Source organism: Pteronotus mesoamericanus, unplaced genomic scaffold, assembly GCF_021234165.1.
Source record: "Pteronotus mesoamericanus isolate MK-2021 breed Mesoamerican mustached bat unplaced genomic scaffold, CSHL_Meso_final scaffold_705, whole genome shotgun sequence".
Classification (NCBI taxonomy): Eukaryota; Metazoa; Chordata; class Mammalia; order Chiroptera; family Mormoopidae; genus Pteronotus; species Pteronotus mesoamericanus.
Window position 1 is genome coordinate 330,213 of NW_026555326.1, and position 14,077 is coordinate 344,289.

At 37.4% G+C, this 14,077-nt stretch overlaps 1 protein-coding gene across 4 annotated transcripts in view; it reads left to right on the forward strand.

Annotated features, from left to right (window-relative positions):
• The window catches only part of LPGAT1 (lysophosphatidylglycerol acyltransferase 1), a 97,868-nt gene that overhangs the window by 47,459 nt on the left and 36,332 nt on the right, over nt 1–14,077 (forward strand). For all 4 annotated transcript variants that reach the window (XM_054563145.1, XM_054563143.1, XM_054563146.1 and 1 more), the window contains exons 3-5: nt 7,633–7,751; nt 9,856–9,951; nt 12,895–13,168. In XM_054563145.1, the coding sequence (XP_054419120.1) occupies nt 7,633–7,751; nt 9,856–9,951; nt 12,895–13,168 (489 nt within the window). The remainder of the gene's footprint in view (nt 1–7,632; nt 7,752–9,855; nt 9,952–12,894; nt 13,169–14,077) is intronic.

Below are 14,077 nucleotides of genomic sequence, written 5' to 3' on the forward strand. Positions count from 1 at the left end.
TGAAGGAGGAGAAGGCGGTAGTCGCAGGAGAGAAACTGGGTCAAGAGAAAGCTTTTAATATTTCTTTATTTCTTTATTTAAAATTATTTTAAAAAACTCTCAACCAAGGGTATGTGTATTGATTTGAGAGAGGAAGCAGGGGAGGCAGGGGGAGAGAGAGAAACATGGATTGGGTGTCTCCCTCCCCACGTGGCACCCCATCCAGCATCACACCAGCGGCCCAGGTATATGCCCTGATCAGGCACCCGACCCGCAACCTTTTGGTGCACAGGATGATGTTCGAACCAGCGAGCCATCCAGCCAGGACCATTTTTTAATTTTTAAGATGAAAAAGTCAAAATGTTGACCTACGTAGAGCTGTACCTGATCAAACCAGGGTCACTCACTCACATGGCTGATGTATTTAGGACACTTCTCAGCGGTGATGGAACGAGGGAACGCTGCTCGGGGATGTCGCGCGGGAAGCCCTGAAAGGTTGGCCCTGGTGGAGAGGCAGGCCCTGAGGCAGCGCCTCCATAACCTGCTCCTGCTCTGAACTCTTATTTGGTGGGGTGCTCCCCTCATTCCGTCCCCATTTTCTCACTGTATTCTTCCTCTCCCTAAGATCTTGTCTTCAGTTTCTCTGAAAAGTTCCACCTACTTATCCAACCCCATGACATGGCTCCCCACGCTTTCAGCTTCTGCTCTTTCCCTCTTTCTGAACCTCTTTGTTATTGTGGTTCCTAGTCTTTGGGCTGAGATTTCCTGTAGTGCTTCAGAGTTCTCTCGGGGGGTCAAGAACCTGTGTGAGTATTAAGTATCACCTGTGGATAAATAATGCCTTGTAACTATATGTTAATATTTTTCAAATGTATGTAGCTGCTGTTTTGATTAATAAGAAATCCCTTAAAAGCTTTATAGACTTTATAGTTGCTTTTTGTTGTGGATATTTTCACTCAGTGCTAAAAGAACTATCATAGATATCTGCTACGTATTTGGACATTAAAAAGGCAATTCGTATTTGAAATGGTTAGGACTCACTGCTTTACGACATAAGCTATTCAAAAATGCTTCCTGTTTTTCACTCTTGTTTTTACCCGTTGCTCTTCCTGTCTCTTTAACTAACTTGTCAATTGCTGACCAGCGGCAGTTGTGGTTCTTTATTATTCTTCTTTTTGTAGTGTAATACCGTTCTGCTGTAGGTGGTAAGCAGCCTTTGTTTTGCAGATCCTTTCCAGCTCTGGAGGTTTTCACAGATCACCATTTACCGTCCACCTGCTGATGGCAAACACTAACTTTGAACCCCAGTTAAGTGAAATGTTATCCCCTCCCAAAAAGAATTCCATTCTTCTCACTAGGTGACCTGTACTGCAGAAAGCTGTACAGTAGCCGCCCTTCTCAGGCTTCCTGCGGTTTCCCTTTCCGCTGCTTCAGTTACCTGTTGCCAACCACAGTCTGAAGTTTTTTATATGGCACGATATTCTGAGTAGCGTGATAAAACCTGCCCTGTCCTGCTCCATCCCCGATGGATGGGAACCATTCCTTTGTCTAGCAGGTCCATACTATAAATGAGCCACCTGCCAGCTAGTCACATAGCAGCTATCTCAGACGTCAGATTGATTGTGGACCTATCACAGTGCTTGCTTTCAAGTCCCCCCTTATATTACTTACTAACGGTCCCGAAGACAGACACATAACTTTTATAAGTGTATCATTATAATTGCTCTATTTTATTATTAGTTATTGTTGTTAATCACTTAATGCACCTAACTTATAAATGAAGCTTTATCATAACTGTGTATGTATAGGAAAATATATAGGGTTCAGTACTATCTGTGGTTTCAGGCATCCACAGAGGGTCTTGGAGTGTATCTCCTATGGATAAGAGGGAGACTACTATATCCAGTTCTTTTTATATTTTGAATTTTGTCAGTAAAATTTTTGGAAATTTGTTGGAAAATTTGTTATATAAATACATGCCTGTATAACATCCTCCATTTTGCTGCTTAACCTGCATGACCTACAATGTTTACAGTCTGACCCTTTATAGAAAATAAACTTTACTGACTTTATTTTTACTGCCTTGTTGTAGTAGTTTCCACTTTTGTCCGCACATCTGAATCATCAGAGGATGTATATCCTCTGCCCTGGAGGTTCTGAATCAGTTTATCTGGATGGAACCTGAGAACCTATATTTTAAACAAGCTATTTAGCTGTCTGGGAATCATTGCCTTTTAATCCATTGATAGAGTTGAACTTCAAGGGATAATGCAGTGAACTTTGGATTAGATGTCAGAGGACAGCTTATTCGTTTTTTATTTCAACATTTATGAACTATGGGATCTTATCAAAGTAATGACTTGTTCTATGGGTTGTTTTTTTTTGTTTTTTAAGTGTAGTTCCTTTGTTTATAGACTGTTTTGTTTTCTCCTCTCCAATGGTAGTTTTACCTTTCGGAATTCACAAAGCCCTCTTTTTAGAATCAGATGAAAGTAATGGGCCCTCCCGGACCCCCGGAAAAGTGCACCTGTATTCATTTCTTACGGCTGCCATAACAAATTACTAGAGAGGCACTTAAAACAACAGAAATTCATTCTCTCACATTTCTAGAGGCTAGAAGTTCAGTTCAGGGTGTCAGCGGCCCTGCCAGAGGCTCCCAGGGGATGCCTTGCCTCTTCAGCTTCTGGCGGCTGCAGCTTTCCTGGTCTGGGGGCTGCATCGCTCCAGTCTGCCTCCCTCCTCTTCTGTATGTCTAGTCTATGTGTCTCTTATAAGGATACTTCTCCCTGGTTTTGGACCCATCCAGGTAATCCTGAATAAGCTTCTTTCAAGATCCTTAATTTAGTCATATCTTTTAGCATATAAAGTAACATTCACAAGTCCTGGGGTTTTGACATGGACATCTTGGGGCGGGGGGCGGTGCATTTTTTGGCTTACGCCAATACCTTTGCACATGCTGACAACTTTATAATTGCAAGGGGCTTATAACTCAGAAGTTCATATATGGACCCCATAGACTCTGAGTTCGAACTCTGTGCTCAGCTGAGAACCTTATATGTGTAGTGGATTCTTATTACGTAGCCTCTGTATTCTCTCTATGCCAAGTTTTACATTCATCATCCTATTAATACCAATCTTGAAATGATGTTTTCTTCTTGTGACCTTAGATTCTTTACTTCATAGCGTGCTTTCTAAGTCAGTGTTTCTGATTTCTTTAGAAACTGTTTATCTTTTGATAAGATTTACATTAAAGAAAAGAAAAGTCATTCGCACGCCTTTTTACTTCATTCTGTAGCAAGGAGGCTATTATTGAATATTATAGAGTATTAACAGTCCTCAGAGGGAGGGAATACCCACCCCATTATATACGCAAGAAAATGGAGACTGATGGGAGTTAAGTAATTTGGGGGACAGAGCTTTGGTGGGGGATAGAGCTTTGGTGGGCGACAGCTTTGGTGGGGGACAGCTTTGGTGGGGGACAGAGCTAGCAAGGGACAGGGCAGGCTTTTGAATAAAGGTCTCCTACTCTAAAGCCCATGCTATTTTCATGATGCCATGAAAACACAGCGTACTTCCCTTTTACACAGGGGCTCTCTATGCTTTGGTTTCAGGGGTCAACAGACCAGGATTTCACGTAGACTACAGTGCTTACTTACAGCGTTGCCTAGGACAATAGCTTCTCTGCACCTCAGCTTTACGGAAGACTGCTACCTGGCTTCTGCGCCTCAGAGCACTGCTCTGGCAATTGAGAGAATCTGAAAGAAAGCTCTTCAAAATAGGAAAATGTACTACTACATAATACATTTATTTGGGTTCTCATTTGGTTATATTCTTAGTACTTTTTTCCTGTACTAGCCTAGATTTCAAAGTTTGGGAATATGGTCAAGCCTCAACCAGAGGCTCTGTTAGCTCCAGCTGTGAATTTCTTGGCTTAGGACCTCTTGGGCATTGGGCTGGTGTAAATGCTGAGGTCTGTTTTCTGCTCTTTCATTTTAGGGACATCCCCAACTTTGTCTCGCTCAGCTCCACCTGGGATATCTATGTTCATGATTATTTTATGAACACTTCTCTTTCCCAGGTCAGTTTTTAACTCCTCTCATCACCCACTTTGCCTTGGGTTTGGTTGGTGGCCTGGGACTGTGGTCTGGAGACTCTTTCCCTTTTTTATTTCCCCCTCCCCCAGTTTCACTTCCATAATTACTATCTCCTTTTATCTTTGCTCTTGGCTTCCAGAATATAAAGATACTAAAGACATTCTTATCTTTTACAAAAATAGCTCCCCTCCCTTTGACAAAAAACTCCTCTCCCTCAGTCCCTCAGCCCGTCCCACCTGTCCATACCGCGGAACGCCTGTTCCCTTCCCCTGCTGGCTTTTTGTGGTTTATAAGATAATGTGTAGAATTCTGGTGCCCAGTTGTAGGCAGAAGCCCTGTGTGCTTCTGTACCCCTCATTGCTGCGGTCCACCAATCCTATTTCTTGAGGACTTTGGGACTTGGCTTGTCCACGCCACTTCCTGGCACAGTCACGGGCAACTTCAGGGGATCTGTGAGCAACTTATCCAAGCTACTGTCCTCAGGGTTCTCCGACCTGTCCCGGGCCAGCAGTGACAGTATGATACCTGATACCATGGTTTTGAACCCAAGTTCCCCTACTTCCTAACTGCAGAACTTTGAAAATACTACTTAGCCTTTTGTGGCTCATTTTCCTTTTTTGTAAATTGGGGATGATAGTATCTGTACAGATGGGATTTTGTTACTAGTTTCAAGTGCCTGGCACATAGTAAGTGCTCTATAAATGTTATCTATTAAGATTATTAGTATTTAATTGTGTGTGTATTTACTAATATATGCCACTATTATTCTTAGTTACGTGACCAGTTCAAAAGCTACACCTTCAGCTTTGCCTCCTCAAACTAAACCTCTTAAGTTTTAAAGGCCAAAAAAAGGGGCACTGACCACGGTTGCCGAGTACTGTCATTCAGTACACTTGGTTAAAAATATAAAGCAGAGCTCACCCGTGCTTCAATCCCAGCAGTTCTTATTTACAGATATGCATCAGATTTATCCGGGGGGCTTTTTCAAAATACCTGGGCCTTTTGGGAGCTTGAGTAGGAGGATATGTAAGGGTGGAGATGAGAGAGAGCGTCAAATCCCTTTCCTCCCTTCATTTTCTTTTAGTTAACAACCCCCTTGCTTGGTTCCTTTCCTCACCAGTCTCCCCTCTATTAATTAGTATCTTAAGCTACTTTCTCATGGCCACCCTTGATTATCTCCTCATTCTCTTTTAATCTTGCCCCATTTGCTCTGCTAACCCCTAACTTTGGATGAATCCAATCCAATCTGCCTCCAATGTGGGCTACCGAAAGCCACAGTTTTTGAGCAATGTGAGGTTCTTTCGTGTGCTATTTTGCGCTTCGATCTTTACTGTTCATATTTCAATACCTGACCTTACATGACACAGTGGTCATATGACTGTTTTATTTAATACTGATTTCAAAAGTAACTTCAACTCTCATGCAATTCAATTACCCAGGATCTCTGATTCTATCAATTATGTCTCATTTATTTTTACAATGTTTTGAGTAGCATTAACGGTATTATTAATGTTTTATAAGTGAGAAAACTGAGGCACATGATGGTAAAATAGTTTGTGACATCAGCTTGCAGGCATAATTTTTTTGAACTTTGGAAGATAAGTCATTATGATCATGTATTAAGCAACCTTCTCTACACTAATTGTCTTGTGCGTCAGTATAATGGCTTGAACATCACTCTTTTTAAGGAATTTGTGATGAATTATTCTTTTTAAATTTTCTTTTTGAGATGGAAAATGTCCTGATCAAGTCTAGTCTATGACTTTTGGGAGAGGTTTATGGGGGGGCGGGGCGTGTGTGTGTGTGTGTGTGTGTGTGTGTGTGTGAGTGTGTGTGTGTGTGTGTGTGTGTGTGTGTAGTAGGTGATAATCCTTGGCTTTGGTTTTTAACAAGAATTTTAAAAATTCTATTACAACTAGAAGATTCCTCTTTCAGTTTTTATTCAGTTTCCTAAATTCCCTTTGCAAATAGTGGACCTGACCCAATTATTTTTTGAGAATTCATTTCACAGAACAGTATGTTAAAATATTTTTGTTCTGCTAATCAAGTTCAATGTAAAAACTGGCAGGCATCCATAGTTTCTTTTTTTTTTTTTTTAAGATTTTATTTATTTATTTTTAGAGAGAGGGGGGAAGGGAGGGAGAAAGAGAGAGAGAAACATTGATGTGTGAGAGATACATTGATCTCTCCCATGTCCCCAGCTGGGGAACTGACCTGCAACCCAGGCATGTGCCCTGACTAGGCATCGAACTGGCGACCTTTCAGTTCACAGGCCAGCAATCAGTCCACTAAGCAACACCAGCCAGGGTGTAGCTTCTATTCTTTAACAAGCAAATAATTCTATTCCGTAGTGAAGATACTGGCTCCATTATTATACTTTCTGGTTCTGGGATAGCAGGGTATGATCTGAGGAACGTAGCTGCTTCATACATAAAATAAATGCTGCTTCTCTTCGAGCATCTTTTATCTCGATTTTGTTAGTCATATAACCCTCTGTAATCTTTGAAGTATATAATGATATGGTAAAAGTTTGGTAGAAGAATACCATTGATACTGGAAATTATAAAATTTAGATTATTACAAAATTCAACATGACTTTATTGCTACATCAGAATACTTTTTTTTTAAGGGGACAGGGGAAGTTGAGCACCACTGGGAAATTTAGTGAGGCCCAAGATGAGTGGATACTAATGTATATTCAGCCCCTGGTAATTCATGTCAGACATTTGAGGAACCTTAGAAGCTTCTTTGTAGAATACTAATGTTTGAAACAGGTGCTCAATTTTATTTTTTTTCTGTAAAGTAAATTTACTATATAAGGCATAACCTCATGGAGATACCACTGTTTTTCCTTAGAGTGTACACATAGGTTTTGATGCAATGACTTTTCATCTGGAGATTTTTTATCTTTATTTTCTTATTTTAAAATGAAGATACTTAACATATTTTTGTAGTAGTTGCATATTTTATTATAAAACAGAATTTGAAGGGCTCTGGGAATCACTTGCTAGTGATGATCAATAGTAACAGTTTGGAATTCATTCCCCCAGACTTTTTCCAATGTATTAGATAATATAAATTTTATTTCTTCTTTAAAAACATGTTATCATGCTATATATACAGTTTTGTGATTTGCTCTGTTTAGATAACAAGTCCTTTTGGGGTTAGGGTATAGAGATAGATGCCTCCATTCTTTTAATGGAGTTATACTCTTCCATTGTATCATAATTTTCTTATCCATTCCCCTGTTGGTGGACATTGAAACTGTAATATACATCCTTTATGTGTGTATCTTTGCCTATTTGGACAAATGTTTCTGTAGGATAAATATTAAAAGTAGAACTTCTAGATTGAAGGGTATGCCCATATTTTATTTTAATGGATATTTTTGGGCTCTGCAAAATGTTATATCAATGTTCTTATTTTTATAAGAAGTAAAGTTCTCAACTTGCAGAAATTTTTGCTGTGATGTATCATCATGAATTTATAGCAGTATTTCTAATATAAGGTTTCTAGTGATGTAAAAATCTTTAAAATGACAGCTTGTTTATTCTTACAGTCATGGAATGGGGGGACGATATTAAAGCAATTTCAAAAGATGAAGCAGTAATGTTGGTGAATCATCAGGCAACAGGGGACGTGTGTACTCTGATGATGTGCCTCCAGGACAAAGGACTGGTAAGCCTTTGACAGCAGGGGGGGAGGAAAGCAGAGGATCAACTCAAGTGTCTTATGAGGGTTGGAACATAGACTTTAATATGTACTTATATACTTTTTCTGAAAATTTAGAAAAACTTAAAAAAATATATGTATTTCTAAGTCACTCCCCGAGAGGAATTTAGAGACTTAAAAAGAAAGAAGGACTGAGATAATGTGAATTATATCTCTATAAAGTGGTTTTTTAAAAAAAAAAACCAACTAGGATGAAAACAATGTTAATATGGTTTCAGTTGGGGGCTATCTTACAGTGAAGTGGTAGATTGCCAGTTTGAGACATACAGACACAGAATCAGTATAGCGTAAGATAGGAGAGTAAAATTGGTCAGTGAACTTGGTGATCTTGGGACTCTTTTGCCAAAGATAAATAAAGTAAATACTGCTTTGGCTTTCATTTACAAAGCATGTTGGAAGGAAAAATATGAGGCCTACTTTAGTTAGTGTTATTAAGGCTCTGTTTGAACTGTAGATTTATATTGCATATATTAATAATTAAGATATATCTATATATTGGGTGGCTTTAAAATAAATTATCTTTAGCATTAAAAGAATTATCACCTAAGGAGAAGTTAAAGAGCTCCTATTCATAGAAAACTAAATAAACAGTATATAAAATTAATGGAGCAGATACTTGGCCTAATAGTAAATAAACAAATTAGTAGATGTTTATTAAGCGCTTCATATTCATGGTCAGTGACTATAAACAGATCACCATCCTATGAGACACTTTTCTACTCATAGAGACACTTTGGTCCTCATAAAGGAGCTAACAGGCCACTGTTAAGGTAGGTGGAGGGAGGACATAGCAAACAAGACATAATTGCAAAGTGAGAAGTACTCGGTGGCTGGTGAGCTCACAATGCACTTGATGGATATAGAAAACTTGGTGGAGGGAAGAGGACATAAACTTCACCTTGAAGAACTAGAATTTAGTAGGACGGAGTAGTGAAACAAGGGCCTTATTCTTTAGTGAAATAGTTTTGGCCAAAGTAACCAAGGCAAGAATAAACCTGCTGTACTTAGGTCCTAGAGATTTTGATTCTGTAGGTCAAGGCTCAGAACATGAGGTTAAAGTCAAGGAAAATATATTTGATGATTTCAGTCTCTGTTTTTCTTGTTTATCTGAAAGGCAGAGTCATACTCTTACTGGAATGTGAATTCACCTTTCTTCTATTAAGAATCTTGAGTTGTTAAAAGACTATTGCTGTGTAGATATATTTGTACTTCTAGTAATATTTATTGCCTTTCCCTTAAATTCATGATGTTAAAATTTTGTAAAAACTAGTTTATTTGGCTTTGTGTCAAGAGAATCCCCAATTAACAGTTTTATTCTTACTGATATGATAATTTCATTTATAGTGATTATTCAGTATCCTTAATTAGTATTAAATCTCAAAGAATGATTAAAATCAGTATAAATATGCCTACCATTATTACTCTAAATCAAGTTTGATATAGATGGTAACTGTATTAACCAGAATACAGTTAATCTAAAATTTGCCAGTCATGTGGACAAAAGAAAGTTTGGTTTGTTTGTTTGCTTTTGTAAAAAGATTTCAGTTAGTTTGTCTTAGGTTCACTCTTTTTGTTCAGAGTAATTTTGCTTTTGTTTTCAGATTAGTTATACTAAACATTTTTATGATCTGATATTATTGAACAATTTGAAATCTTGAAGAATTTTTAAATCTTTTTTCATAAAAGAATAATTGAGAAATACAAAACTGGAAGTATTAAAATTTTTACCTCTTGCCTAATAAGTTAGGGCAGTATTAATTTATATTTACATTCAAGGAACACGGATACAAGACCCATGGACAAAGCCAAAGCGGGGAAGGATTGAGGGTGGGAGGTGGGGGGCAGGGGGGCAGGGGAAAGTGGTGGCGGGGAAAGTGGAGACAACTGCATTTGAACAATAACAAAAAAAATTTATTTTTACAAAGTAGGAATGTTAACTTGATTTATTGTATACTCCATGCTACTTTCAAAGAAAGTAGAGAATTGTCTAGACTCTAGTCACGTTTGTTCTAGCCAACATTTAATTATTTCTTATTTTTAAATATTTTAGGCCGTTGCTCAAATGCTGTGGTTGATGGATCATATTTTTAAGTATACAAACTTTGGAATTGTTTCTCTAATTCATGGAGACTTCTTTATAAGACAAGTAAGTAATGAGCATTTTTTTTTCACAGGGATAGCCTGATCAAACTGATTCTTTATTGTATAAAAAGGTATAATAAAACCAATTATAATAGGTAAAATTAGGGAGCTCTTCCTCTAACTGTGTGTTCCCTAAATCATTTATTTCAGATTAAACTTGAGTATGCATTATAAGCATTAATATGCTGATAATGTAAATATTCAAACCTCCACTCCCATCTAAACAGTACAGTGTTTAATAAACATTTTCAAGCACTTGCCACATTCTCAGCTCTTCTACTTCACACGTATGTGAATTGGCAAGTTATTTAAACTCTGAAAGTTTCCTCATTTCTCAAGTGAGAATAATAGGTGCCCCTCTCATAGGGTGGTTGGTTGTGGGGATTAAATGAAGTAATACCTCTGAAGCGCTCAGGACGGTGCCTGCTACCTTCGTCGTGATTATTATCATGAGCGTCACTAGCATCACCTATATTATCACTGTTATTTTTATTCACATCTATATTATCACTGTTACTTTTATTTTCAAGCCATTATTAAATGAAGTGTATAAATTAGCAGTGGGGGATTATTAAATAAGAGGAATTATTTTGAGAATCTGTAATAGGAAAAGTAAGTACATCAGATTTCTGTGAATTCAGAAAAAAAAAGAGGAGAAGCTGGTATTTGGCATAACATAAAGAATGAGTATGGGTTTGATGGAAGAAGGTGGATTGGGAATGGGTCCTCAGCATTAGGAACAATTTAGTGTGTAGGAAAAAGAATCATAGCCTCTTATCAAGTCAGCACTACATTATATAGTACTTGTCCCATATTACATTTCCCTGATATGGTACTAGTATCACACACTTGATTTTTTCAGAAATGAACAACTGAAATATAATATGCAAGCATTTTGTGTGTGGTAATGCCATGCTTAGATGGTGTTTATATATTTGGCAACTTAAACCTGAATTGTGCAGTACCTTACACATAATAAGTACATAATGAATAGCTAGTGAATCTAATTAAGCCTTTTCTGAGAACCACAAATTCAGAAATAAGTTGGAAGTGTGTAGAAAAATTCTAAGCTCTCTGAAAATAGGTGTCACAGAATACATATTCTTGACTCCAGTTTTATGTACAGAACACATTTTTCTTTTTCACATGCTGTGCAATTGCCTCGTTTCTTCTGGAAAACACCCTTGGTTCTTCTGAGCAGAGAGATGAACAGATGCATTCTCTGGAACCTCAGAAAGAGGTGGAAGTGGGGGATTGTCCACAGGTTGAGACAAAAAAAAATAGTGATCAGAACAACAAAGAAATTAGCCTACTATCTCAAAGTATCCTAACAATTGAAGCTAAGCAGTTTAGGGGAATCCATAGGAAAAATCATGGGGGTCTGAAGAAATTACTGAATTCATAGTATAGTGTAATGTAACAAGTGACCCTAATACGATTCTCAGTTATCAAGAAGAGGCAAATTATACTAATTTACCGGTGTACTTTGAGGGTATAAAAGTAAAAAGGGCATTCTAAAACTGTTTCCTTTTTATTGTAATACAGAGTTTTACATACTTAAAGACTATTTCAAATATCAGAGATTTGCAAATTCATTTCTAAAGAGCAATGTTTTCCCCTGATAGTAACAACAATGTATAACATGGAAGGAAAGGAGAGAAAAAAGTATTAAGAGTAAAGAAAATCTCTTGGGACTTGGCTACTAGACAATTTTGAGAAGTTATTTCCAAGAATATTAAAAATATTTTACATATGGAGTTGGGAACTTAAATACATAGAGCTTAATCATAATTCAGTTCAGCAAATTAGCTAAGAAAATGTCTTACTTGTTTTCTGTTTGGAATAACTTAAAGCCTGAAAGCATAGATTATTTTAGGGAGCTTCTCAATTGCACTGGTTGACAAATTATTAGTGAATTGATCATACTGGAAGGAAGAACCTTTGTAATATTTAGTTATGGGTTTTGGGCCTTTCTACAATGTTCTCTGGATTCCTCTTTTCAGCCTCCCTGTCATCTTTCCTCTCTTCCCTCACAAATAAGATCCAGTGCATCTGAGTTGCCTGTTAGCTTGACTTTGAAATTTTTTCCTGAATGTATTCACTTCTCATCAATATACCATCGTCAAATCTCATCAAACTCCTTTGTCTGGACAACTGCAACTTTCTCCTAATTTATCTCCTGTAATCTTTTTATCACAGGAGCCTGCAGACTTTTTTTTATGTAGATAAGATCATGACACTCCCTTGGTCAGAACTATCCAATGACTTCCTACCCCAAACCACTCACTCAGTGCAAGGCCCTCCCCTGTCTGTTCTCCACCTCTGCCCTTTCCTCTCCGGAGCTGTTCGTCGCATTCATCACACTTCAGCCGTGCTGGCCTTGGTGTAGTTCTTTGAATGGCCACAGCTTGCTGGTTCCCAGCTCAGGCCGTTGTCTTTTTTTGTTCTCATTACCTGGAATACTTTGTCTCGAATCTTCTTCACAGCGCTTGCCTCCTCACATTATCTGTTCTGTGCTCCAGTGTCACCTCCTTGCAGCTGCTTTGCTTTCCATAAAAACCTCTTGACCCTCTGTCCTCTTACTCTTTTTTTCCTAATACTTACGACCAGTTGAGTTTTCATCCCTTATTTACTATCTTCCCAACTCGAGTAAGCTCCGTGAGGGTCTCTTATTTTCTTCTCTATCTCTGGTGTGCAGGGCAGTGCCTGGCAGGGAGGAGTTACTCAGCAAACAGTCACGGAATTGATGAATGAATGAACTTTGAGAGGCAATTAAAGTAATTTTTTCTTTAGAAAGAAAGGTTTATTTATATCAGCACTAGTAACTTCTTTTTACCACTATTCTAGTTTATGATTGGATTTTACTTTAGAAGCTGTTACTACTATTTTATTTCATAGCAGTTTAATTTCAAGTGTACCTGTACTTATATGTGTGTCTACCTTCTAGGGAAAATCTCACCGTGACCAACAACTACTTCTTCTCAAGAAGCACCTAGAAAATAATTACAGGAGCAGAGATCGAAAATGGATTGTTTTATTTCCAGAAGGGGGCTTCCTCAGGAAGAGAAGAGAAACAAGTCAGGCATTTGCCAAGAAAAATAACTTGCCATTTCTTCAACATGTCACTCTGCCAAGGATTGGAGCAACAAAAATTATTTTGAATGCACTTGTGGCACGACAGGAAAATGGAAGTCCAGCAGGAGGAGATGCTAAAAAATTAGGTATGATAGTTATTAGCATATTTTTTCTTTGTTGGAATTAAAGAATTTTCTGGAGTTCCAGAAGATAACGTTCTTTTATATATTTATAATTTTTGTCAAATAGAAATAATACTCAGGGAGAAGATAAAGTAATAAGTGTATCTATTTAAAAAAGCAGTTAATACTTAATATAATTCATTCAAATAATACAAAAATGCATGAAGTCAAAAGTGTCTTTCCTCTACCACATGTATTTTCACTCCTGGTGATTCTTACTGATACAGTAAGCGTTCCTATAAATATATTTACATTTTTGTGAAAGTATTTCTGTGGTGTAGATTCCTAGAAGTGGAATACCTAGAGTAAAAAACATAGGGAAAGAAGTGAAACTAATCGATATGTAAATGAAAGTAGTAATGAAAAAAATTTTTTTCTTATCAAATTTAGAAAGCTTTTTTGTTTTTTATATAGAGAGTGAATTTAATACAGTTTGGCAGTATTTAAGGACCTTAAAATGTTGATAAATGAGTTATTCCACTGCAAAAAAAAATGCTTATCAAAAGGAAATAATCTGAAATACTGGCAAAGAAGTTTATCATAGCATTATTTATAATAGCAAAAAAAATTGGAAATAGCTGGGAGATGGGATAGGTAATTATAAAATATTCGTACAATAGAAAACAACACAGCCATTACAAATGATGTTTATAGAGAATTTTTATTGGCTTGGAAAAATACTTATGCTCTCTAATGATGATGGAGTGGGAGGAACATACAGCTCTGGAGGAGAGTCTGAGCTCAAAGATACAAACAACAAAGCAGGAGAAATGAGTGTGAGGGTAGATACCAAAATGTTAGCCATGATTGCTTCTCCGAGTTGTAACATTATGAATGATTTTTTCCCTCCTCATTTCTTAATGCTTTTCTGTA